The 27923-nt window shown below is 34.5% G+C and overlaps 1 protein-coding gene across 6 annotated transcripts; it reads left to right on the top strand.

The window, feature by feature from the left end:
- The first annotated feature begins 1212 nt into the window (after positions 1-1212).
- Positions 1213-27497, top strand: ANGEL2 (angel homolog 2). 6 transcript variants are annotated; one of them, XM_074309125.1, is made up of 10 exons: positions 1246-1421; positions 5252-5365; positions 8324-8652; positions 13117-13373; positions 16854-16923; positions 18122-18540; positions 21189-21315; positions 21635-21695; positions 22276-22436; positions 25752-27497. In XM_074309125.1, exons 3-10 carry the CDS (start codon positions 8331-8333, stop codon positions 25901-25903), a joined length of 1569 nt encoding a protein of 522 aa, XP_074165226.1. In that variant the 5' UTR covers positions 1246-1421; positions 5252-5365; positions 8324-8330; the 3' UTR covers positions 25904-27497. The 6 variants fall into 6 exon arrangements, with proteins under 6 accessions (XP_074165223.1, XP_074165227.1, XP_074165226.1 ...); XM_074309123.1 differs by having other exon boundaries at positions 5148-5365; XM_074309128.1 differs by having other exon boundaries at positions 1247-1421; positions 8597-8652.
- Positions 27498-27923: the final 426 nt, after the last annotated feature.

The raw sequence follows: 27923 nt of genomic DNA, 5'->3' as shown, positions 1-27923 counted from the left end.
TAAAAAAAATTTTTTTAGCTTTTTATTTTCAAAATATATGCATAGTTTTCAACATTCATCCCTGAAAAAGCTTGTGTTTTAAATTTTTTCTCCCTCCTTTCCCTCTACTCTCTCCCTTAGACAGGAAAAATCCATTATATGTTAAACATGTGCAATTCTTCTATCCGTTTTCCCACAATTATCATGCTGCACAAGAAAAATCAGATCAAAAAGAAAAAAAATGAGGAAGAAAACAAAAAGCAAGCAAACAGAAAAGTGAAAATACTATGTTGTGATCTACACTCAGTCCCCACAGTCCTTTCTCTGGATACAAATGGACTCTGTTCATCACAAGTCTATTGGAATTGACCTGAATCACCTCATGTTGAAAAGAACCAAATCCATCAGGATTGATCATTGCATAATCTTGTTGTTACTACATACAAGGTTCTCTTGATTCTACTCCACTAAGCATCAATTCATGTAAGTTTCTCTAGGCCTTTCTGAAATCATCCTGCTGATCATTTCTTATAGAATAATATTCCAAAACATAGATATAACAACTTGTTCAGTTATTCCTTAACTGATGAGCATCCACTCAGTTTCCAGTTTCTTGCCACTACAAAAAGGGCTGCTACACACATTTTTCTCATGTGGGTCTTTCCCCCTCCTTTAATGATCTTCTAGGGATACAGGCCCAGTACTACTGGATCAAAGAGTATACATAGATTTATAGCCCTCTGGACATAATTCCAAATTGTTCTCCAGAATGGTTGGATCAGTTTACAACTCCACCAGCAATGTCTTATGTTCCAGTTTTCTCACATCCTCTCCAACATTTATCATTATTTTGTGGTATACATTGTTATGCGGATCCTAGGACTGGAGATAGCCCTTTGCACCTTGGGTCAGTTCCGGCCAATAACAGGACGCATTCGACGATAATTGCTAGGGCAATTAGGAAAAGAAGAAAAGCAAGTCTATTTCTTTTTTTATTTTAGCAGTTTATTTTAGCAGTTAGTTTATTTTACCAGCCCACTATGTACATGACTCTCTGTGCCTGAGGTTTTAATTACCACATCAAATTATTGTACCTATCTTTTTAGAGCAGAGATTCGGGCACTTTACCAGCTTCAGACATGGCCGTGCAGGCTTCTCACGTCTGGCAATCTTTCTGCATGTGTTCTAAACGAGACGACCGGATTGGTTGGGGTGAGGGGGAGGTAGCGTCACAAGTTGGCAGCTCTCATTCTAGTCGCAACTACGTTTCCCGGCGTGCTTTGAACCTTGGGCCCTAGTCGGGCCGGAGGGTGATGGGGCTGAGTCGGCTGCCTAGGCCGAGTCCGGGAGAGTGGCCAGAGGCAGCTGGCCTCTGGAAGGAGAATGGAAGTGTGGCGCTGTGTGAGGAGGGGCTACAGCCGCTGTGCGGTGGGAAAAGGCCGGTCAGTGTGGCTGGGAGCAAGCGGGGGCAGGTTACTGGGGGAGCGGCCCGAGGTGTGTAACCCGAGGCGGGGCAGAGGGAGGGGGGAGAGGAGGAGGAGGAGGAGGAGGAGGAGGAGGAGGAGGAGGAGGAGAAAGGTGCAGGCCGTGGCGGGCGGGGGATCTAAACAAGGTAACTAAAGATCCACGGAGGTTGAGTTGGGGAAGGAGGGGAAGCTCCAGAGACTGACCCTCTCGTACTGAAGGCTGCCTTGTCTCTGTCAGGCCGCAGTCCTTGCGCTCGCATCTTCCTCCCAGGCTCGCCCCCAGACCCGCCACCTCCCGGGTCAGCGCGTGAGGGGGGAGAGAGGGGTAGGGCTTGACCTTACTCTTTTATTTACCTGTTTCCGTTGTGTGGGGATCTCTCCGCCCTCCCCGGCACCCTCCCGGCACTTTAGCTTCGGAAGGGCCGGGGCCGTTGTTGTTTTCCCGGAGTAGCTCTCTCCCTCCCCCAGCCCGGGCTGACCCGGTGCCTTGCGGACACATCCGCTGCAGCGGAACCGAGTGGAGGATCGGGGTGAGACGGTGTGGGAAAAGGGTTCAACAATCTTGTTAAGTGACCACGTTTTGGTGTGACACCTGGCTATTCACATTAAATCCATTAATTGTGTTTTTTTGTTTTTTTTGTTTTTTTCTGGCACAGACAATTTCTGGAGAGAGGGATAAAATTCTAAATCTCGCCTGCAAGATTGTGGAGTTATTGGGTGTTTTTTTTTGGGGGGGGGAGGAGTGTTTTGTTTTTTCTTTTTGTGGACATGGAGTCTGTAGTTTCATTTGGATAGGAGACTAATGAATGGGAAGCGTTTCTTGAGTTCAAATAAGGTATTGACTTGTGTAATCCTGGGGCAATCGCTGTTAAGCTTTGTTTTCCTCATCTGTAAAACGGGGATAGTGGTAGCATCCAGCTCCCCAGGTTGTGTGAGGATAAAATGAGAATTGCAAAATGCAAAAAAAGTAATACACAAAGTAGCGTCTACTTTGCAGTTTCTAATAATACCTAGATAGTAGTTAAAGCACTGGACCAGGTGACATAGGGAGTGACTGAGGTGATGTTTTTGAATTCAGATTTGATTGTAGTTTAGCACTCTAACCACTGCTCTACCTATTTCTACTTGGGGGAAAATTGAGATACCAAATTACTTGTCCAGGGTCACAACAGCCAGAAGGTGTCAGGGATGAGATTTTGGCTGGCATATTTTAGAAAAACTGCTTTCTAAATAGATTCCAAAGAAGGAGAAGTTCTTTATGTCAGTTGTTATAGATGTATTTATTGTGATTGACTTTTTTTTTTTTAATAGAAATTTCTTAAGATTATTGCTGTTAAAGCTCTCTGGGAGCCCTAGTACCAACTTGATAATTGGGGAAAGAATTTTGGATTTATAGATCTAAGGACCTGAGTTTTAATTGACTTCTATTTATCATCAATATGATTTTTGGCCAATTTATTAAAAATTCCCAGGACTTAAGTTCCTCATCTGTAAAAAGAAGATTGAATTAAATTACCTATGAGGTAGAGATATCCAATACATGGCCAGACAACTCCCAATGGAGCTCTTCAGATTAAAATGTAATTGGGAAAGATTTAATTTAAAAAAAAAAAAATGCAATGTAGCATAGATAATGTTCATTTATGGTTTTCTAAGATCTGCAGAGATCTGTTTCTATTTGGGTTTGACTCCACAGCTCTGAGATCCCTTACAGTTATGAAATTTATATATTTTGTGACCAGTTCTTTCAGTAATTCATGCATCTCTGATGCTCTACTAATTAACATTGTTCTGCACCAGTGTCCTCAAACTTTTTAAATAGGGAGCCAGTTCACTGTCCCTCAGACTGTTGGAGGGCCGGACTATAGTAAAAACAAAAACTCACACTCTGTCTCTACCCCTCAGCCCATTTGCCATAACCTGGTGGCCACATAACTGTCCTCAGTGGCCACAGTTTGAGAACCCCTGTTCTACACTGTGGGGAGTACAAGCAACCTCTGGTCAAGAAATTTATATTTAGTTTAGAGAAAGCAAATAAATAAAAACTAACCAGCCAAACATGATGGTAAATAATAATAATTGCCTTTATGTACCACCTACTATGTGTGGAGCTAGGCTAAAGTACCTTACATTATGGTACATTATGTCATTTGATTCTCAGAACAACTTTCGGAAGTAGGTGTTTATTGAAGAAGTGGAGGCGATTATGAGTTAAGTGACTTGCCCAGGGTTACTTAGACAGTTACTAAGTTTCTGAGGTCAGATTTAAATTTAGGTTTTACTCACTCTAGGACCAGCATCCTATCCACTATGCCACCTACTTGCCTTAGTGCATAGATAAATGAATCAGAGTAAATCATGCAACTTCTTTGGACTTCTCTTTCCTTACTTGTAAAAAAAAAAGGAGGTTGATTATTTATATTGTACCAGCTAAAAATTCAAATTAAATAAATGTTCAAATGTTTATCTTAATATATCATTGTTCTGAGTGCAGAGGATTCACAGGTGGAGGGGAAAAAATCCAAAAGCCAGCATTCTTTTACTAGAGCTTTTAATCTAAAGGGAGAGTAAAACAAGTTCATAAAGTATGGTAAAAGGTAGAATGTAGTAAGAGTGAAATCTAGACAAAATACTATACTTAAAGAATGATTAGTTTCAGTTGAGTGAAAAAAGCAAGTTGGGCTTTGCAAGAAGAGCAGACTTACAATAGGGGGAGATTTTTATGGCAGGAGTTTATTCTAATTGTGCTGGCCTGTCCAAGTGCATAAAGGTGGGAAAGGGCAGAAAGAATTGAAGGAATAGTAGTAAGGATCTTTTTTGGCCAGAATGAAGACAATCAGCTAAGAGTGTATGTACATAATAATAGCAATATAATATAATACAAGAGTAGAATGGGCAGTCCCATATGGGTTGGAGTAGATAGGCTGCGGTCCCTTCTATTCTCAAATTCTGTGATACCTTCTCCTGACTAATCTTCAATGAAGGTTAGATATGACTGACTACTTGTTAGGAGATGTTATAAGATTCCTTTAGAAGTATAGGTTGGACTGAAGGGCTTCCAATTTATATTCCAGAAAAGAAGTGTGATAAGACTGGAAAGGTAACTTGTAATTGAACTTTAATTAACTTGTGGTGCTAAGTCAAGGGTTTATGCTTTGGTTTAATAGTTAAAGAGTTTTAAGCAGGAGAATTACATGGCCAGACTTGTGCTTCAATCAACCAATAAACGTTTATCATCTATGTGCCAGACATTGGATATTATTTTTGCATCTATAGGGCTTATGGAAGTGAGAGAGTAATATCAGGGAAGCCAATTAGAAATTGATGTCAAAAGTGATAAGTATGATATAGGGTAACTAGAGAAAAAGGGAATTATGTGAAAGATTGCATAGAAGTAAAAGTGACAAGACTTCACAACTAGTTAACAAGGGGACATTACACAGAGGGAAAAGTTCAAGATTCTGAAATTTTGAATTTGTGGTAATTGGATTGTAGTGACAATGATATTAACAGAAATGGGAAGTTGGAGGAGGGGTAGATTTTAGTGGGAAGATGAATTCTATTGTGAACATGTTGAGTTTGAAATATTGAAATATCTAGTCAGACAATTGGAAATGTCAAACTGGATTTTAGTGGGAGGGGTGGTTTAGATATAGATATTTGTGAGTCTCTGCATTTTCATGGAAGATTCTGGGTCTCCAGCCTCAGGTGAGAAAGAAGAGCAAAACCTTGCACCTTCCTGCACTTGTCTGCTGAGGAATAGTTACTAGGAGCTATCATTGTAATTTCCATTTGCACCATTCAAGGCAATTTCCACCTCCTGCTGCCAGCCAGATCTCCCTATTTGGATGTGAAGAACCTCCTGTGAGAAGAGGATCCAACTTCCCTTGATCTCAGGCCTTCCATCTCCTGCTGAGCAGGTTCGACTTCCATCTCCCCTTACCCAATCTCCAAGCTTTGGAGGGAAGAGTAGTGAAACAGGACCTCCCATCTGACTGTGTGTCTTCTACTTCCTTGCTTGATCTTCAGCCTCCTTGGGGAAGTGGAGTAGCATCTTTCACTCAGTGGATCACACCTGATCATATCCTACACATATCAGTGATATTCCTAACTCCTGTGAAATATCATCTAAACCCCATTCCTTGTTTTTAACCTCCTAATTCCTTATTCTTATCCTTCTCAGCCCTCCCACTCCAAAGTCCCAAATAATTGCCACCCACTTTTTTCATTGTATCCTCTAGAATGCCTGTTTTATAGGCAACACATTTTCCTTCATCCTAAATCCTTTTATCTTCAATTCCTTCTACTTTTTACAATTCCTGAAACCTGACTGCACTAATTCTACTGCCTCCCAGGCCACCTTTTTCAGTACTGTCTCTAACCTCTTTCATTCTCCTCAGCTCACTGTTTGGGGGAGTTGGAATACTTCTTACTCCCTATTGCTACTTCTAGGTTCTGCCCCCTACATCTGTCATTTGATAACCTCTCCTCCTTTTAGGTTCAGGCAGCATATATCAAAGTCCCAGTAAAAATCTTGGTATAGTTGTTGTATATAAACTTCCTGATCATTCCTATTCCTTCTTCAACAAGTTTGGTACATAGCAACAGGTTTTTCTCTCCTTCCTAACTCTTGCCTTCATATTTAGACTTTAACATATTAACTTTCCCTCAAACATTTTAATCATTCAGTTCCTCAGCCTTCTCACATGGCCCCTGACCTACCCTTCTACTCCACCTCAGCCATTTACAAAGATAGTCATACCTTTAATCTTGCCATCACCCACAAATGCAACATCTCCATGTTTAAGAATTTTTAAATTTATCTGATTATAATCAATTGGCTTTTCACTTCTTCCCCTCCCTTTCCTTCCCAAATCCTACTTTTTGTTTATACTGTGATCTCTGTTCCTTAACCTCTCATTTCTCCCCTAGGTCATCTCTTTTTCACTTGCTATTCTTTTCTTTTTTTTCCCTATCTTGACCCCTTATAATCAGTACACCAGTATTGAACTCTTGAGTCCCTGATCCTCTTATCATATTACCAGTTGCACGCTGCCAATTCTTAGCCAATCATTGCCACCTTCTACTGCCTGTATTTTTACACACATGTGCACTACTGAATAAAGGAATAGAAAAATGATAGAACTGCTATAACTAAGTCCACCACAAATTTATGTTACACAACCCTTCACTGCTTCAAGGCAATCCTTATGCATCTTCATTATCAACTAATATCCTACTATCCAGGAACTTATAATTTAATGGGGTAGAAAATATGAAAACAGTATATACAAGGCAAACTATATTCGGAATAAATAGGAAACAATAGGGAGAAAGCACTAGAATTAAGAGAGATTGGAGAAAACTTTTTGAAGATAGGATTTTAGTTAGGAGTTAAAAAAAGCCAGGGATGTTAGTAGTTGAATCTCTAAGGAAGGAGAATGTGTCAGACATGGAGGACAGCCAGAGAAAATACCTGCATTGAAAGATGGAATGTCTTGTTCGTGGAACAGTCAGGAGGGCAGTGTCACTGAATCAGAGTGTGTATAAGGGGAAAAGATTGAAAAAAATGGAAGAAGGCTGTGTTATCAAGGTGAATATTAGAGCATTTTATTTTTGATCCTGGAGGAAATAGGAAGTCACTGGAGTTTTTTGAGGAGGAATATGACATGATTGGATTTGTCCTTTAAGAATATTACTTTAGGGGCAGCTAGGTGGCACAGTAGATAGGGAGGACTTGAGTTCAAATGTGGTCTCAGACACTTAATACTTCCTGGCTGTATGACCTTGGACAAGTCACTTAATCCCAATTACCTCAGAAAAAAAAAAAAAAAAAAAAAAAGATTACTTTAGTGGAGAGGAATTTGGAAACAGGTATACTCATGAGCAGGTTATTGCATTAATGAAGGCATGAGGTGATGAGGGCCTGCACCAGAGAGGTGATAATATTGAGGAGAGAAGGGAGATGGAGAGGCGAAATGGACAGTCCTTGGCATTACTTGGATATGGAAGTTAGAGATAGTGAGGAGTCTAAGATGATTTCTGGGATTTGAGCCTGAGGGACTGGGAGCATAGCATTGTCCTTCAAAGTAATAGAGAAAGTATGTGGGAAGAAGGGGAGAGTATTTAGGAGAAAAATAATAACTTGTTTTGTACATTCTGAGTTTAAAATATTTACTGGATATCTAGTTTAAGGTGTCCAAAAGACAGTTGGAGGTATGAAATTGGAAGTCAGCAGAAAGATTGAGGCAGGAAAAGTAAATTTGAGAATCATTAGCATAGAGATATAATTAAATGAATAGGAACTGATGAGATGATTTAGAGAAGTAGTATATAGAGAGAACAGAAGAGAATCCTGAGGGATACTGATGGTTGGAGGGCAAGCTCTTGGAGGAGGATTCCACAAAGGAGAATAAAGAGTGACTAAGTAAGAGAACCAGGAGAGTATTGTCCCAAAAGCTTAAGAAGAAAAAGAAAGGGTAACCAACAGTGTCAAGAGGCTGCACAGAAACCTCTTGAGAGTCAAGGACAATGAGGATTGGGAAGGATTTAGCAAGTGATCTTTTACAACCTTAGATAGTGAAGTTTCAGTGGAGTGACATAGTCATAAGCCAGATTGTAAGGGATTAAAGAGACAGAAGTGAAAAAAGTGGAGGCATATATTATAGATGGAGAGAGAGGGTATGGAAGGATCAAGTGAAGTTTTTTTTAGGATGGGGGAGAGATGGACATATAAGCTATAAGAAATGAATCAGTAGACAGAGAGATTGAAAATAAGTGAAAGAGATGGAATGGGATCACTTAATAATTTGATATTTTGATTTTTTAATTGTGACTTACCAAAATGGTACCTTAACTACAATATTTATTTCTTTTAGATATCCCATGTTACCCTATCACCTGCAGAGCCTGGGCAGAGACAGGATTACACCATGGGATATTTCTCAAAGATTTTGCTGGAACAGATACATCTCTAGTTGTATGAGGTGGCCTGGAAATGATTTTTGGGCTCCTTATCCATACTTCAGCAGTCAGCATTGCCCACTAAATTGGAGGCCACCTTGTTTGTTTCTACCTAATAGAAATCAGTTTCAGCACTGGAATTGGAGACCAGACAACTTTACACATACATCTTTGTTTCACCTTTCTAGTTATATCATGGACTCTGAGGAAGATAAGCCATCATCAAAACGTCAAAAAACCCAAGGTAAAATTGGTACACTATTATCTTAGAGCAGAAATAACCTTTAATCATTAGGATGAAATTTGAAATTTTTATTTTCTACCCTGGGAAAAATAAAATTAACTCTTGTGTTGGGGCAATTGGTACATGTTTTCCATTGATTATTATTGCATAGGATTCTTTTCTTTCCAAAATTGTTTGGATTTTTATGTTCGTTTGATAACAACTATCTGAAGTAAAAATGGAAGCCTCTGATTCCATGAATGAAATATATTTGGGAGTGAAGAGAGAAATTAGCATAGCAAGCTAACTCTTAATTTTTTAGAAATAAATTGTTTAACCCATTTGCTTGCATGTTTTGTCTCTATGTACATGTGTGTGCATATACATGTTCTATAATATTTCCCAAAAAATAAGAGTAGAAAATATTTCCTAAATTGGATTTAAAGATTATCATTTAATTTCATTTGCATATATTTCCTGAATTCATACACATAAGTATTTGACAATAGCATAGTATCTTGAAGGTGATAACAGTTTATGGTAAGAAATTAGCCTATTAAAAGTAAGGCAGAGTGAATGTCAAGTGAAGGCTCAGTGCACCGTCTAGACATAGGTCCTTCAAGAACCAAATACTGTTGTTACAAGAAAATATATATATATATAATTAGTATAGGTTCATACATGATGCTCTCAAAATATTTAAAACATTGATACATTTTAAAATACATTCTAATGGGAAAAAATGTGCTGTATTTGAAATTATCAACACTGAAAAGAAGACAAATTTCAATTGTTTAGTACTTCTTGTAGTGTAATTTCAGCCATGGTATATTTGGACAACTTAGATTTTATGCCTTGTATCACTATGAATGATACCTATAAACCTAAAGACTTTATTAAGTTATATGAGATTGGTAATTTTTTTTTTTTTTTTTGTACTTTGGGTATCCATTTGTGTCTATTCTCTTCCTTCCACTTTTTAAGAGATTGCCTTAAATTTTTTTAATTACTGAGAAATCACATAGTTCCCAGTATAGTTTTCCAAACTCTTTTTAAATCCTTTGCAATAAATATGTTATCTGTTCTTTTTATTTATTTTTTTTCCTTATAAACCTGGTGTGCTATTAGCTACGATGGTTAAATCTATAGGGAAGGTCAGTTAATTTTTGGAAGTATTTTATTATAATTTGACTCATTATATCTGACCACACTTCCCCAAGTCTCCTGTTTAAGGGAAAAATTCTCAAAAGCTGTAGATTTAGAGAAGATTTTGTCTAATGCCTCATTTTATAGATGAGGTACTTGAGACCCCAGAAGGATTAAGTAAGTTGTCAAGGTCACAGAGTAGCTTTTTTTGTCTTGTCAGATATTTCAAGACAGGATAAGGGTTTTCAGGCAAGAAAAATAAGAATGCTATTATGATTCTCAGTTTACAGTAAAACTTGAAGAATTTTGTGTAATTATCAAGACTAATTTGGCATCCAAAACATTTGATTCAGCCTCCTACTTATTTTCCTTTGATCATGGTATTTCTCCTGACATGTATAGATTATATATAAATTTTTGTTATATTTCTTTATTAGAGAGCAGCATATTAAGGTTAAGAACCATACCTACTATATTACAGAGGTTCTCATATAATAACTGAGATTTGGAACCTAAGCATTCCATGACTCAATTTAGATGACATGATTATTTTAAAAAATGGTCACAATCAACTTGTGTGAACTATATTTGACTTGGACCTTTCTTTAATACCATCTCAGAATTTGGAACAAATTACATTATGCAGAAGGGTTCCATAGACTCTGAAAACTTGAAAATCATTATCATAATTTACCAGATAATTCTAAAAGAGGTTGTGAAAGTGGGTTTGCAAATTTTATGAATGATGAGAACTGTGAAATCCTTATTAAATTTTCAGTATATGCCAAAACATCTGCATCTTTATACACACAGTTGTCCTTCATATTTGAATAAGGGATTTCATCACTTGCTGTTCATTAGTATCTGCATGACTATAGTGTCTTGCTCTTTACATATTATGCATACATATTACACATGAATACTTTTTCTGTTTTCCTGTGGTTAAATGCATCATAGGCAGTACCCCAATTTATGAATGAGTAGAATTTTAGAAATTCATTTTTAAATGAGTTGTTTCGAACTTTGAAAACACTTTTACATAGAAACAATATTTAAACTATTTTAAGCAAACAACAAACATTATGTACCTAGAATCACCAGGGAGGCATACAAAAATAAAACAATTCCTTTCCCCAAGAAGCTTGCAGTCTATTAGGGGAGAAAATGTATATACATATAAATAAATATACTATTTAACTATTAATAAAGGTAAATTCTATTATAAATAGTTCAAATTATGGATCCAAAGAATAGGAAAAAAGAAGGGAATTGACTATTTTTTCTTGGGTGCATGATCATAGGCACAATTTGTTTCTGATATCCTATTCTTTGACTGCATATAATTGTTTAAATCCAAAAGAAGCAGTTATATTTGAATATTCCTATAATGGAGCTCTTAGTGTTCAAAATATATGCTATTTAAAACATGAAATTTTCAGTCACATTAAGAGAAAAAAGAGAAAAAAAACTATTTTCCTGGTGTGTATGATTCACTCCTCCCTAACCTTTCCAGAACTATTGTCAGCTTAAAGAAAGGATGCTTACTAAAGACCTACAAAGGAATCATTGAGATTTTAGGCAATATAACAATGAAATTAAAAAAAAAAAAAACTGGTATAGGGGAAAGATTTGGAAAGTTAGAAAAGGAGAATTATGTTTCCCACTCCTTCTAGGAGGAGTAAATTGGTAAAAATTATAGGTAAGAAGTATAGGATCAATATCAATTAGAATTTTCTGAAGAAAATATAATGGCTATCTTGTGAGTTTGATAATGCCTTGTTACTGGAGGTTGTTAGACAGGCTGAAAGATCACTTCTTTGGGATATTGCAGAAATTTATTAATGTTTTGGGAAGGGAGTTGAACTAGGTCCCTTCAAATTACTATATATATAAATATAAATTTATTATATATATATATATATATATATATATATATATATATATATATATATATTCATAAACTTATTTATTTATTTATTTAAATTTTTTTTGAGGCTGGGGTTAAGTGTCTTGCCCAGGGTCACACAGCTAGGAAGTGTTAAGTGTTTGAGACCAGATTTGAACTGCGGTCCTCCTGAATTCAGGGCTGGTCTCTATCCACTGTACCACCTAGCTGCCCCCAAATTACTATATTTTGTAAGTATTCCTTAAGTGTTAGCTCTTCTAAGATATTCTAGAGCTTTTACCTTTTTCTTTGCTTTTGAACTCAGATTCCCTAAAAGTTTCATATTCTTTCAAAACAACTATGGCAGCAGGGTCGCCACTGATGTGAAGAACAGATCAAAATAGTGGCAGACTTCTGTCATATTGCTTATAAGTCAGTGACTGCTTTCATTTGTAATAAAGCATACAGTGTATTAAGTATCTCTAATTTTGTTTTACTAAGTCCCACTTTACTCATGAAGGCATCCAATCCCTATAGATCAATTCTCTTCTCCCTTTGAGCAGTAGAAAACAAGCAGTATATGCCCAAGAATTAATATTCATGTCAATTAAAAAATAGTTTTGGGGCCAAGGACCTTTTCTAAATTATTTGTATTTCCAGTAGGCCCAAGGGCAATGCCTTACACATAAGTGTATGGTAAAAGGCTGTCAAATAAACAGAACCAAAGGGTGCCTGCAAAACCCAGAGGAATCATTTTCCTTCTCCACTTTGTGGACATGTGGCCTTGAAGTGTCCATGCATGCTGTGGGCATTGGCTCAGCAGGGACAGATTCAGACACTGTATACCAACCATCCTCCGGGGCTATGAACTTAGGGCTTCTGTCCCTTATGGTGTCTGGCAGGTGGGGGAGAAATCTGCTGAATATTTAGAGTTTGGATTCCTAGGACTATAGTTCCCAAATGTTCCTTTTTAAGGAACTAAGTTTGCCTTAGAAATACTATTTTTTTCTAACATTAGAAACAGATAACGAAATTAGGTAGTATGTGCCTATATCTAGTATTGTTTGAGGCTTTATCTCTTCAACTTGCAGATTTCCTGATAACTTTAGTGATCATAAGTTGCCACATATCTGTTTGCTTCATGCCAGATCGATCTGCCCGGTGTTAAAGCAGCAAATTACAGCCATGACACATCGCTTGACTTTTGTGTTGTGTGCCCTGATTGCCTTTCTTCTGCCCAGATTTATCAGAGTCACTGCTTCAGCTTAGCAAACAGCTGTTACCTCAATGTTTTCTTCTTTGCCCTCTCTTCCCACATATTTCTCCCAGACTGTCAGGCCAGGGGACCATTCTGGCATGAAATCATTTGGGATCTTGTCTTGAGGAAATTTGGGAGGAGGGTATTTATGCTTCTGAGATTAATTCTTTATATTCTGTCTGCTGTATTTTGACAGGCGTGATAAAGCGGCATTGGGAATACCTCTGTCAACATAATAAAGAAAACATGAAGATCCTAGGAGATAAACATGTTGACCAAAAATGTAAAGATGAGAAGGAAAAATTTGAGTTTTCAGTCATGTCCTATAATATCCTTTCACAGGATTTATTGGAAGATAATTCATATCTCTATAGACACTGCCGAAAGCCAGTCTTGATCTGGGGCTTTAGATTTCCCAATATCCTAAGAGAAATTAAACACATGGATGCAGATGTAAGTGTTCAAAATCATTGAGCATGCCTCATAGAAGAAAAAATTGAATTCTAAACTTTAGAAATAATTAAATTGTTTTGCCCATAAAGAATCATTTGGTTCTTAGAGTGGGAAAAGAAGTTTAATAATGTTTATAAAACTGATTCTTTTTAAAAGTACAAGGCTTGCAGAAAGATATTAATCATATATTGGCATACTTTGTCACATACCTTTTCCAGAGGAGCTTTTGATAAGTATACTCAAAAAAATGAAAGGACATTTTTAACAGGGAGCAATTAAAAAAAAATGTGAAGGGGTATGGAGCACATGTATTCAACCATACATTAATCAGCACTTAATAAGTGTTTTTTATGTACCAGGTACTACGCTAATCATCAGAAATATAAAGAAAAGCAAAAAACAGTTTATGTTCTCAAGGACACAGTCCAATTTGGGGGGGAAAGAAGGGTATTCAGCAAGATATATGCAAACTACATTAGAATTAATCTCAGAGAAAAGGCTTTTTGTTGAAGAGAGACTTTGGTTGATATTTGGAAGAAGCCAGGGAAGTTAGGAGGTAGAGAAAGGAAAACATTCCAGACATGGTAGACAACCAATGAAAACGCCTGGAGGTAGAAGGAGATGTGCTCAGTTCAAGGAATAGAAAGGAGGCTGGTATCACTGGATCACAAATTTCGGGAAGGGGAGTAAAATGTAAGAAGATTGGAAAGGTAGGAAGAGGCCAAGTTATAAAGGATTTTGAAAGCTAAACAGAGAATTAAAAAACAAATAAAATGTTTTGAAAGCCAAAAACAGAATCAGTGGAGAGCTATAATTACAGTTTTTATGTTAAAATAGAGATTTTGCCATAATGTGAACTAGCAATGATAAGAATTTTATTTTTTAAGATTTAAGGCGTGCATATTAGTAATTAAAATATTTTATTTAAAAAAATTAATTCTCATCTTTTAAAAATCAAAGCTTTTTTTTTTTTTTTGTTAAGTGTTAATTTTTAATAGTGAGTGGATCATATAAGTCTGTTTTTTGGTTCTTAAATTTTATAACTTTTCAGACATTGACCTCCCCAAAAAAAGACCCTATTGACATCTAAACCTGAAGTCTTATTAGCTTCTAATATGATGAAAAAGGTAAAAGCCATTGTAAAATAAGTGTAAACTGATAGTTTAAAGAAATAAATGAATATTTACATAGATATAAATCTCCTAGATTCTAGAATAGGAATAGGATGTTTAAATAGCTCTGTTATATAAAAATAAATTGAATTAGCTGTAAATGAACTCTCTAAAAACCATAGAACCAAGTGAATTTGCAAGTGATTTCTGTCAAATATTTAAAAAACAATTCTAATACTTAAAAAAAAAAGTTTTTTTAAAAAAAATAGTAAAGAATTCTTCCAAATTATTCTTATGAGACAAATTTGGGCTTAATACCTATACCAGAGAGAGGCAAAGCAGAGAAATATAACTGTAGATCAGTTTCCTTAATGAGTATTGAAGCAAGATTTTAAAAAAATACTAGCAAGGAAATTATCACAATATATTATAAAGATCATATATTATGACCAAGCTGGATTTATACCAGAAATACAGGACTGGTTCAATATTAAGAAAACTATAAGCATAACGTTGACTATTCATAAATCAATAGATGGAGAAAAACTTTTTGACAAATTGTAATACCCATTCCTGTTTAAAAAAAAAAATTCAGATACTAGAAATGACAAGAATAAATGGAGCTTTCCTTAAGATTTTAAGTAGTAGTATCTTAAAGCAAACGTTATCTATAATAGAGATAAGTTCTTTCAGTAAATTCAGAGACAAAGCAAGGATGTCCATTATCTGTTTTACTATACAATATTATACTAGAAATATTCACTGTAGCAGTAAGACAAAAAGATAGAGCATAGGCAATGGAGAAATAAAACTATCACTCTTCAGATTATATGATGGTTTACTTAGAGAACCCAGAGAGTTAATTAAAACAGTGAACAACTTTAACAGAGTTGTAGGATATAAAACCCACATAAATTGGCATTTTAGTATATTACAAATAAAACCCAACAAAAATAGAATGAAAAATTACGTTTAAGATATGTACAATTATAAAAGAATCTTCTTGCCAAGGGAAAGAGTTATGTAAACCTAATTACAAAATATTTCCCACAAATAAAGACATTTTTAAGTAATTGGATAAATATTAATTGCTCATGAGCATACTAAACCTGTATAATAAAAATAACAATGCTATCTAAATTAATTTACCTTTTCAGTGCCATACCAATCAGATTATCTGATAATTTATAGAGCTAGAAAAAATTATCATAAAATTCATCTGAAGAAGGAAGGGATCAGGAATATCAGGGAAATCAGTAAAAAGAAAGAAAGAAGGAAAGAAAAAAAAGGGGGATTAGCAGCCCTAGTCTCAAACTATACTTACAGAACTGGACTCATCAAAACAATTCAGTTCTCTGATTAAGGTCTAATTTGTAAAATATATTTGGCTCAGTTGAGTCAAATTTCCAAGAATAAGAGCTAGTCTCCAGATGCTTAATGCTTAAAGGATGTGAATTGACAATTTTGGGAGGAAGAAATCAAAGCTATCAATAACAATATGAAAAAATGCTTTAACTTGAAAAATATGAATTAAAACAACTGAGGTAACAACACCTTGCACTCATTCAGATTAGCTAAAATGACAAAAAGGAAAATGAGTGCTAGAGGGCATGTGAGAAAATATGTATAATAATAATGCACTATTGGCAGAGCTGTGAACTAATCTAACCATTATGGGAAACAATTTGGAACTGTACCCCAAAAGCTATTAAAGTGTACATATCAATGCTGCCACTAGGTCTATACCCCAAAGAGATCACGAAAGAGGAAAGAATCTGTATGTACAAGAATATAACAGCTCTTTTTTGTGGCAGTAAAGAATTAGAAGGAAGAGAGGAGATGCCCATTAGTTGGGGAACAAGTTATGTATAGGATTGTGATGGAATACAATTGTGCTATAAGAAATTAAGTAAGATGATTTCAGAGAGACCTGGGAAGAGATATACGAACTAATGCAAAGTGAAAGGAGTCCAACCAGGAGAACAATTTATCAATAACAGCAATATTGTACACACTGATCAACATAATCAAATACAGCTCCAAAGGACTGGTGAGGAAACATGCTATCTTCCTTCAGAAAGAAAACTGATGGACTTACAGTGCAAATTAAAGCTTTTTTTTTTTTTTTTTTCTCTTGGAATATGGCAAATGTGGAATTAGTAATTTTTTTTTTTCTTGCCAGCTCAGTAGATAAGAGCTAGAGAGGAAGGGAGGGAATTATTAGGAAATGAAAATAAAATTGATTGTAAATCTAAAAAAAAAACTTCAGAAATTTATTTTTAATTATTTAAAGGAATAGAAAATTTTCTTTCTGAATCTTTCCTGTTGTGCTGAATTTACATGTTATTTTGTTTGATTTTTCTTCCAGATTCTATGTTTACAAGAAGTACAAGAAGATCATTATAGAAAAGAAATTAAGCCAAATTTGGAATCATTAGGTATGGTATAATGTTAATCTAAATTTATACTTTGAACAATTTAGAAATATTAAATTATGACAATCAGAATTGGGTAAAAAAATATAATTTTTCAAAACTATGGTACCATTTACTTAAGAGATATTTGAAGTATTAAGTATATCAAGAAGGCAATGTTATATTGATTTCCAACTTTTTTAAATTAATTTTATAATTATAACATTTTTTGACAGTACATATGCATAGGTAATTTTTTACAACTTTATCCCTTGTACTCCCTTCTGTTCTGAATTTTCCCCTCCTATACATTCCTATACATTTTAAATATGTTACAGTATATCCTAGGTACAATATATGTGTGCAGAACCGAATTTTGTTGTTGTTGTTGTTGCAAAGGAACAATTAGATTCAGAAGGTAAAAATACCCTGGGAAGAAAAACAAAAAATGCAAACAGTTGACACTCATTTCCCAGTGTTCCGTCTCTGTTTATAGCTGATTCTGTCCATCATTGATCAATTGGAATTGGATTAGCTCTTTTCTGTGTTGAAGATATCCACTTCCATCAAAATACATCCTCATATAGTATCATTGTTGAAGTGTATAATGATCTCCTAGTTCTGCTCGTTTCACTCAGCATCAGTTGACGTAGATCTCTCCAAGCCTCTCTGTATTCCTCCTGTTGATCATTTCTTACAGAGCAATAATATTCCATAACATTCATATACCATAATTTACCCAACCATTCTCCAATTGATGGGCATCCATTCATCTTCCAGTTTCTAGCCACTACAAAAAGGGCTGCCACAAACATTTTGGCACATACAGATCCCTTTCCCCTCCTCAGTATTTCCTTGGGATATAAGCCCAGTAGTAGCACTGCTGGATCAAAGAGTATGTACAGTTTGATAACTTTTTGAGCATAATTCCAGATTGCTCTTCTTTCACAACTCCACCAACAATGCATCAGTGTCTCAGTTTTCCCACATCCCCTCCAACATTCATCATTATTTGTCCCTGTCATCTTAGCCAATCTGACAGGTGTGTAGTGGTATTTCAGAGTTGTCTTAATTTGCATTTCTCTGATCAGTAGTGATTTGCAACACTCAATTTCCAACTTTCAATTTGAAAGTCTACATTAATCTTAAAAAATAGTGGAGTAACACAGTATTACTTATATGATTAAAGCTGACAATACTAATTTAACTTTATTTTTCATAGGATATCATTGTGAATATAAAATGAGGACAGGAAGGAAACCTGATGGCTGTGCCATTTGCTTCAAATGTTCCAAATTTACACTATTATCTGCAAACCCTGTGGAATTTTACCGTCGTGATATACCCTTATTGGACAGAGACAATGTTGGACTGGTATTACTCCTTCAGCCCAAATTTCATTGTACTGTCTCTCCTATTTGTGTGGCTAATACACATCTCTTATATAATCCAAGGCGAGGGGATATTAAATTGACTCAGCTGGCTATGCTGCTGGCAGAGATTTCCAGTGTTGCCCATCAGAATGATGGCACTGTCTGCCCCATAATTATTTGTGGTGACTTTAATTCAGTTCCTGGCTCCCCACTCTACAGTTTTATAAAGGAGGGAAAATTGAATTATGAAGGACTTGCCATAGGAAAAGTAAGTACTCTATTTTTTTGCTAACTATATTTTTAGCAAACAATTTTTATTTTGAGCATTCTTTTCTTTTTAAATTTTGAGTTCTAGAGTGTCTCTCCTCTCTCTCTGTCCCCTTCCACACATACTGAGAAGGCAAACAATATGATATTAAGTGTACAGGTGAAATCATGCAAAACATATTCCTATATTAGTCATATTTCCAGACCAAAAAAAAGAAAAAGAAAGTGAGAAAATGGTACTTTAATTTGTACTCAGAATTGATTGCTTTTCTCTCTGAAAGTGGGTAACATTTTTTCATCATGAGTCTTTTGAAATTGTCTTGGATCATTGTACTGATCAATCTTTTGTAGTTGATCATCATTACAGTATTGCTGTTACTACATATGATGATCATCCAGTTCTTCTTACTTTGCATCAGTTCATGTTTCTTGCCTTGTTTTACTGAAATCAACCTCTCATCATTTTCCATAGCACAATAGTATCCCATTATAATCATATGCCACAATTTATTCAGCCGTTCCCCAATTCTTTACTACCACAAAAAGAGCTGCTATAAGTAATTTTGAATATTTTTCATTATGTTCCATCTCTTTGGGATGTTGATCCACCAGTTGCATTGCTGGTTCAAAGGGTATACATAGTTTTATAGCCCTTTGGGCATAGTTCCAAATTGTTCTCTAGAATGGTTGGACCATTCACTCCTTCAAAGCTCATTAGTGTACCTTTTCTCCCCTCATCCCCTCAGTATTTATCATTTCTGATACATAGGATGTGATAGCCATTTTAATTTGCATTTCTCTAAAGAGTATTGATTTAGAAGATTTTTTTCATTTGATTATAGATAATGTTCACTTCCTGTGAAAACTACTTATTGATAGCCCTTGTTGAATAGCTCTTATTTTTACAAATTTGACTTTGTATATATTTAAGAAATGGAGCTTTATTAGAGAAACCAGCTATAAACATTTTTTATATGCTTCATTGTCTATGATACCTCCTAATACAATGTACTTTTTCCAGTTCTTATTTTTACCTTTGCTTTGTTGGAGATCATATTTGCTACTCCTTTTTGTTGTTGTTGTTGTTGTAAACTTCAGGTGAAATATTAGTTTCTACTCCAGTCCTTTATTTTGACTGTATGGATGGCTTTCTGTTTTAAGTGTGTCACTTACAGATAATATATTGTTGCATTCAGGTTTTTAATCCATTCTGCCACCTGCTTCTGCTTTATGGGAAAGTTCATACCATTTCCACTCATAGTTATGATTACTGTGTATTTCCCTTCATCCTATTTTCTTGTTTTTCTCTCTCTCTCTTTCTTTTTTATTTTTATTATTATTATTATTATTTATTATAGCTTTTTATTTACAAGATATATGCATGGGTAATTTTTCAGCATTGACAATTTTTATTCCAACCTTTCCCTCCTTCCCTCCACTTTCTCCCCCAGATGGTAGGTTGAGCAATACATGTTAAATATGTTAAAGTATAAGTTAAATACAATATATGTATACATGTCCAAACAGTTATTTTGCTGCACAAAAAGAATCGGACTTTGAAATAGTGTACAATTAGCCTGTGAAGGAAATCAAAAATGCAGGTGGACAAAATAGCCTCTCTCTCTTTTTCCTTTATCCTCAAAATTATTTGTAACCTCTGCCTTTCTTAATCTGCATTCCCTTTTATCATTCTCCACCTCCTTTGAGAGTACACTATAGATAGTTTTCTATCAGAATAGACTTGAAAAAAAGAGGAGAAAGTAGTGACAAACATTGAAAAGAAGTCAGAGCATTACGATTGAGAAAAGTCTTATCAAATAAAACAAGTAAGAGATCCTTGGTAACTTGGAAGAGAGCCATCTCATCTGAGTGATGAAATTGGAAATTATACCACAAAAATTGAAAAGTCAGCAAAAAGGAATATTTTTAACTCCCCAAAAAACTCTTTTAAGTGATGTACATTTTGAGAGATGGCAAATTAACTGAGTAAATCCTCCAGAATTAGGAATGGGAACTATAATGTGGAAAAAGAAAAGGCATTGTATAAACAATACCACAGTGTTTATATCTTTTTTCAAAAAATCATTCTCGTACTTTAAGAAAATATAAAAGAAAATAATGGTTTTCTAAATGTAAAACAATTTAAATTGTTTCTAATTTTAAACAGATAAAGTTTTGAGGTGTTAAACCATTTCACAGGTTGTCTAATAAAGGTTATTTTTCCCATTCTAAGATTGAATTTCATGTTAACATTCGTTTATATAACATTTTCTTTGAAATTAAAAAAAATGTTTATGAATCTTCATCAAATTTTTAAAGACTTCATGTTTCAACCTGATTTGATTATCCATGGTTCTCAAAAGCTCTGCCTGCTGAGCTAAAATTTTGTCAGGTTTTAGTCATTTATGTTTTCATTGTGGTTTTGGTGATAGATTATATATCTGTCATCCTATGAATAGCCTAGCTAAATTTAAAGAGGTTCATCACCAGGATATTGGCCAACAATTGATGAAATCTTTTGTTCATACAAGCTCATGAAATATTTACTATTTACTGAGGCATAGGGAATGGAAGTTGTCATCTCCACTGGTGGAAGGCGTACCTACACTGTTATTGAAGTATTAATAGTTTATTGGAATTTTGTTTTAGGTTTCTGGTCAGGAACAGTCTCCCCGTGGACAAAGAATTTTGTCTATTCCAATATGGCCTCCAAGCTTGGGTATTTCACAGAATTGTGTTTATGAGATACCACAGGTAACAAGAGTAGAAAAGGCAGGTAAGTTTTAACAATACATTAGGCCTTCTTTTTTTGATGGAAAATATAGGAACATATTTTTCTCTTTTTAGAGATTTCTAAATTGTGTTTAACAATAAAAACTTGAACTGCTATAATAAAATTACATGTGATTTTGGTTATGTTTATATTTTATTGTTATTCATTAACTTTTTTTTAATCATCAATAATATGTATCTCCTTGGATAAAATAGATAACATCTATCTTAAATACCACTTAAATATCCTAGGAAAATGTGAAAAGTATGAAAAACACTTAAATCAACACAGTCGTATTTTAATGTTTCTCTTGTTCTTATAGAAGAGGATGATGTGACACAAAAACAGTTGGAAAAAACAGAGGTCCTAGTGGCAGCTAAAAAGTGAGTTCTGAAAAATGACAACCAGTTTATTGACTTCTTTTTCTCTGAAGGCATGGGATTATTAGTGTTAAAATGCGTTTGTGTTTTTTTTTTTTAAACCTTACCACTTAAACCTTCTCTTGTTTATGGATAAAATTGAACAAGGAGAGATGTTTGTTGAAATTCACTACCATTTACTTGCCATGTTTAAATAATAACTAAAGTTGATTTAACATCCTAAAAATGGAACTGACTACTGAAGATATTTTGATTAGAAATAAGCTGTAGAGGCAGTTAGATGGACATGTACAAGCTGTGTGACCTTGGGCAAGTCATTTGTTCCCATTTGCCTCAGAGAAAAAGAAATTTGATTACAATTAATAATTATATGTAAGCATATATTCTTTTGTTGTTATCAGTAGGAGTTGGATATACCTGAAGATAATTTATTTAATGAATTGAGGGGTTGTTAAGTGCTTAATGTAGATATATATATATATATATATTCTCAATTTCTAACAGTTAAGTAAATATCAATTTAAATAGGAATATGATTAACAAAAAACAGGTTGGACACAAATTTTTTTTTTTTTTAATTTAGATTATCTTCAAACTTGCACCACCATTTTAGCTTGTCATCTGTATATTCACATTACTTTCCCAACACTGGAATTCCAGAAGTAACAACTTGTCATTCAAAAAATGCTGTAACAGTGGATTACATTTTCTATTCTACAGAAAAGGAAACTATTAACACACAAGGTAAAAAAAATGTATATCTACTAATGTTTTCACTAAAAAAGCACGATGCTTAGTTTTTTGGGTAACTTGGTCAGAAAAAATGTTCTGGATTTAGAAATTAAGTAATTCAAAATTGGATAGCAATTATTCATTTATATTACTTGTCTATTAAATTTTTGACTTAATTACATCCTGGTTGGGTACATTGTGGAGCATTGCAAAAGAAATGATCATTTTGGTTTCTTACTTAACCAAATATGAATTGTTCTTGACAGTGTTGATTTTCCATATTACTTTTTGTTATTTCTACTCAGAAAAGGATTTATTTTATTTTTTGGTAAGAAGAGAAAATTTTTTTATACAGACATACTAATAATTTTTTTCTGTGACTTATTAAATTTTAATCTGATTTTCAGTACACCAAGGCATGCTACCTTCATTGAGCAGATTTCATAATCTAGTCCATATTTATTATGGCTTCTACATTTGGCAGCATGGTACTTGTGGAAAGATCATAGAGCCAGGGAACTAATGCTTCAGTCCTAGCTCTATTACAAGCTTGCTGTTTAATCTTTGATGAGCCATTTATCCTCTCTAGTCTTCAGTCAGTCTATAAAATAATAGGCTAGGCCAGACATCTGGTGTCCTTTAAGCACTAATAATTTGATATTTATAAATTTTCAAGATATTAATATTGATATGTGAAGTAATGAGGGCAGTTAGTTGACTTACAGTGTGCTGGACCTGAAGTCAGTAAGACCTGAGTTTAAATCCTACACAAGATACTTTTGAGTTGCTTAATTCTGGACATGTCATACAACCTCTCAGCCTCAATTTCTATAAAATGAGGATAATAATAGCCCCTCCTTTCTAGGAACCAAACAAAATGCATTTTATTGAAGGGGTAAGAGGAACACAAATATGCAAAATAAGGGGGAAATGAAGAAAGCACTTAATTCTGAAAACATTTATGGAGGGAATGAGCGCTAAAGCCTGTGCAGGTCTAAGAAAATTTCTTAGATACCTGTCCTCCATGAAAATGAGGCAGAAATAGGGGATAATTTGTGTGAGTGAATATATGGAGATAGATGACATACTAAGTTTTGGAAACAGGAAGCGATCTTGTTTGTCTAGAATGTATAGTATATAAAGAATAGGGGGTGATGTGGAAAAAACTGGAGAGATCACTTAAGGCCAGATTTTAGACTTAAATGCCAAGCTAAAAAAGATTGTATTTTATCCTAAGTGGGGGAGTCAATTAAGATTTTTGAATAGGGCAATGAAATAGTCAAATATTGGAAAGATTTAGTTGTTTATATTATAGCAGAATTGTCCTGTAAGTTATGGGAGTTGAGGATGGTGGGGAGAACTTCTAAGACACTGTGTTTGAAAAGACATTAATATGGATATTGAAAATCTCTAAGCTTGAAGGCAGAAATTGCGATAGAAAGTATACAAGTCAACTGCTGGGATCTTTGAGACATGAGGGAGAGTAAGTGACCTGCAGTCCAGTGAGTTACTAACAAGGGTCTGGACAAATGATTTAGATACAGTAAACCTTTAAGAAGAGGTTGCCTAGAAAGGATGTCAGAGGAAAGTCATAGTGAGAAGCAAAGAGTATGCTAACTTCTCCTGACCCAATGAGTTGGGTAGATAAAGGGTGAAGGAGACACCAGCACAAGAAAGAGTTGGAAAGGATGAGATGTTTTCTAGAATACTGCAGTGTTAGGTAAACACCAGACATATGGAGGGTTGGAAGAAGAGACTCAACGAGAAGGGAAGTTTGTTAACAAAGATAGGGATCCAAGGGGTCCAGAAAAGCTGAGGAAAAGAAAGACTGGGTTTACAAGAAGATAGAAATTCCTGGGAGTATTCCTGGGAAAGGCACAGAAGAAAGGTTTTTGAAGGAAAGAAGGAATTGGAGTTTGCTGGTGATAGGACAAAGGGTTTGAAGTAACAATGATGATTGTCAAGGTAATATGGCTGTTAAATGTGGTTAATTTACGGTCAGTTTGAGTGTTGCACTGGGACTGTGAAGGTATGATAGGAAACAGAAGAGGGCCTCCTTCCATATTGAATGGGTGTTTTCTAAAGAAGTTATGGAAAGAGATGGAAATCAATTGTGTATAATGGGAAAATTTAGAAATCTGCATTATCTATATAGCTGATAGGACAGATTCATCAGAGCTTTGAAACCATGAATCACATTTTATATGGGAAGAGATCTTTGTACTCTGAATAGCACAGACAAAAACATTATCTGTAGTATGTTTAGTTCTAGATACCACATTTTAAGTTGAATATTGATATACCTAGAGGAAAGTAAAGATTTTAAGAACTAGAAAGTGTTCTTAAATCCTGTCATATGAGGAATAGGACCTGATTTGTTTGGCTTAAAGAGGATATCATTTTCAAATATTTGACAGATTGTTATATGGAAAAGCAGTTGAATTCTTTGTATCTCTAGAAGGCAGTCTCAGCTAGGTGAGGAAGCATATTTCAGTTCATTATGAGGAATAATTTTCTAATGTTGAGAGCTGTCCAAAAATGGACTCTCCATTAGGAAATGTTTTCATCTAGAGAAGTATCAAACCATTTTCAAGAGTGTGAAGGAAAAAGAGTAGGAAGAAGGTGGACTAAGGAACTTCTAATTTCTTTCTACCCCTATGAATCTGCAGGATAGGATAACTAGTGCTTTGTAAAACATTTATGTCATTTTAAATCTTTAAGGCCCATCCATATCAGAGATAGGTAGCTGTTCTTTTCAAGGTCTTTGGCCCATTTCTCTATTTCTCTTGTTTCTTGTCTTCCTTTCTCTCCTTTGCCATCCTGTGCAAGTGTTGAATTGTATGGTTAGCACTGGCACTTGTCCCTTCTCTGGATAGGTCTGTCCTCCTTTGGTTTTATGGGTTTTTTAGTTGGGCAGGATGCCACTAGATGGCGCAAAAGGATCGTGGCATAAAACCCCACTCTTTGGGATTAGAGAAAAAGCCTTCCGCACTGACTTGTGTTACTAAATTTGGTTTTGTGACTAGCAGAACAGTTAGTGAATGGCATTTGTATTGCTATCCATTTTAGATGCCTCTTTTTAAAAAATTTTCTATGTATAAACATTATTAAAGAGTACTTGCAGGGCCTGTTATATGAAAACTTTATGATCATAGATATAAAAATTGCCCAGCAATGTTGTTTTATTAATCCTTGAGGATTTCATTATGTTGATCTTTTGGTGGTATTCAAATTTTACTTGACTCTGTTACTAATGTTGTTTAAGAAATTGTCTAGGTTGTCTAGTTTATAATTTTATGTAATCTAATCAATTATTTTCTTGTGTAGGAACAGAAGTTGCTTTGGTTGGTGGCTTGAAACTTCTGGGTAGACTGTCACTTCTTACAGAAGAAGACTTATGGACTGTTAATGGACTTCCTAATGAAAATAATTCTTCAGATCATCTACCTTTATTGGCCAAGTTCAGGCTTGATCTCTGACATTATTCTTTCATGCAGTCTTCTTCCTTATTATTCCATTAAAGGAATAACAGTTTGCATGCTGAATTTATGTGCATAATTTCTTCAAACATGGTCTTAAGTAATTATAGTAATTTGTGATTTATAAAATATAGATCTAATGTTTTACATTAATATTTTTTTTATAAACTATTTGCCAGACTAGTAAGAAAAGGGCATTTTTCTCAGAGATGTAAATGCTTTTTATTGTAAATTTCAGTAAAATTAACTAATTAAAAAACAATTCATTTTCTTTAGTTGTTTTAGTGAAAAAATTTGTAAATACTTGAAGCAAATTTTGCTTTGAGAGCTCAAAATAACTTTGATTTTGGTGAGCAGTGTTCTTTCAGACTACCACCAGTACCTTTTCAGGTATCCTCAATGTTATCAAGAGATTCCCCTAACTGTAGAGCAGTAATTAATTCAGATCTGGAAATTACAGGGAAGTTATATTTACAAATATCCAACAAAGCATGTTAAGCAGCTTTTTAGAAAGAACTTGAAATGATTTTTTTCTTAAAAATACAAAATCTGGTTCTTTTACCACCATTGTTAGTCTTTAGTGTATGCCTTCATTTTGTGAAGGAAAATTTTGGAAAACTCTTTAAAGGGACCAATTGCTTTACAGGTATTCCAGAAATGAGCCTAAAAGAATGAACATCTCAGATTAAACAGATCCAGGTTCTAGGCCACTTACCTGCAATTGAACTGTTCCAGGTTTTCTTTTGTCTTAGTCATTTTCAGCCCATTCCTCCATCTCATTTTAAGAGGAAACACTTGCTTTTATTCAACTAACTCAACATTTTGTAAACATTCACCAGTAGAACTACAGCTTCTGCCTTCACCAGATATTGCAGCTACCAAACAGGTTGCTTTTTCTTGCTACTGCCTCAGATATTTGAGGAAACTTGTGGACCTGTGGATAGTGACAATTTTGTGACCTAATAATTTTTCATTCCTTTTTTAGATTACTTCATTGTTTACTCATTTATTCCTACTTTCTTGAATGTTTTTGTTTAGATGAACAATACATCTGCTTTTTGAAAAAAAGTCATGTTTATTGCATACATTGTTGGATCAAATGAATGCTGAAAATAGTTTTCTAGGACTATTGAATTCAAATAGAAAAAATGACTATCAAAAAGAAAATCACCCTTTTTGAAAATCTGAATCAAAGGACCTGTACTTTAAGTCTTATTTTTGTGGTTATCTTTTTTATCATCACCTTCATTTTCAAATATATCCTTTCCTACTCCCTTACCTAAAGAAGAATACTTTGTAACAAAGATTGAAAAAGGAAGAGGAGAAAAAATTTCAGGAAAACAAAACAATATCAATCACAAGATGCTATACTTTTATATTAAATAGTCATTTTGTACTTGTTATAAAAATGAATTAATAAAGAATTTCCTTTATATACAATATTTCTGCCAAAAAATGAAAGCAGTAGAGGAAAAGTTTGTACTCTTAAAAATCACTTAAGTTTGTTGAGTTTTTTAAAAAATAAGCTAGAAGATATACCCAAAGGAAGGTATGCATGTAAGAATTTGTTCAGTAAAAAAACTTTACCAAACTATTACTTGGTCATGTTTATAATTTACTGGTAATTTTAAAGTAATATATTAACTGCATTTCTAGGGTTTTCTACATTTCTTTTGTGCTGTCAACTTCGGAGCACTATTGAGATACTACATATTATGCAAGCTAAATACAGTAAGTATTAAATCAAAATGTCATTATTTTGGTTTTGCTAAAGAAATTATGGAAATGAATCTGTCATCACTGATTATGGATGTATGTGAATGAACTAACAAAGAACCTCTTCATAGATTTCTTGCTGTTTTGCTGTCAAATTAAGCTTAACTAAAGTTGTAATATACACTTTTCAATGTTTTTCAGAATAATGTGGCTTTAGACATTTTCATGGAATACTTTATTTTGTCAGATTTGAGATATAGAGTCGCACCTAATTTTAGAATCCTCACTTTGTAGAATGAACTAT

Source organism: Sminthopsis crassicaudata, chromosome 4 (assembly GCF_048593235.1).
Source record: "Sminthopsis crassicaudata isolate SCR6 chromosome 4, ASM4859323v1, whole genome shotgun sequence".
Classification (NCBI taxonomy): domain Eukaryota; kingdom Metazoa; phylum Chordata; class Mammalia; order Dasyuromorphia; family Dasyuridae; genus Sminthopsis; species Sminthopsis crassicaudata.
This window is presented reverse-complemented; position numbering and strand designations above follow the sequence as displayed.

Bases quoted from the DNA above. Each gene is read 5' to 3' on its own strand.
- ANGEL2 (XM_074309122.1), top strand. From the start codon at position 1,363: ATGGAAGTGTGGCGCTGTGTGAGGAGGGGCTACAGCCGCTGTGCGGTG. The intron at 1,422-8,323 runs GTCAGTGTGGCT...TATTTCTTTTAG, and splicing joins TGTGCGGTGGGAAAAGGCCG to ATATCCCATGTTACCCTATC. The intron at 21,696-22,275 runs GTGAGTTCTGAA...TTTTTAATTTAG, and splicing joins GTCCTAGTGGCAGCTAAAAA to ATTATCTTCAAACTTGCACC.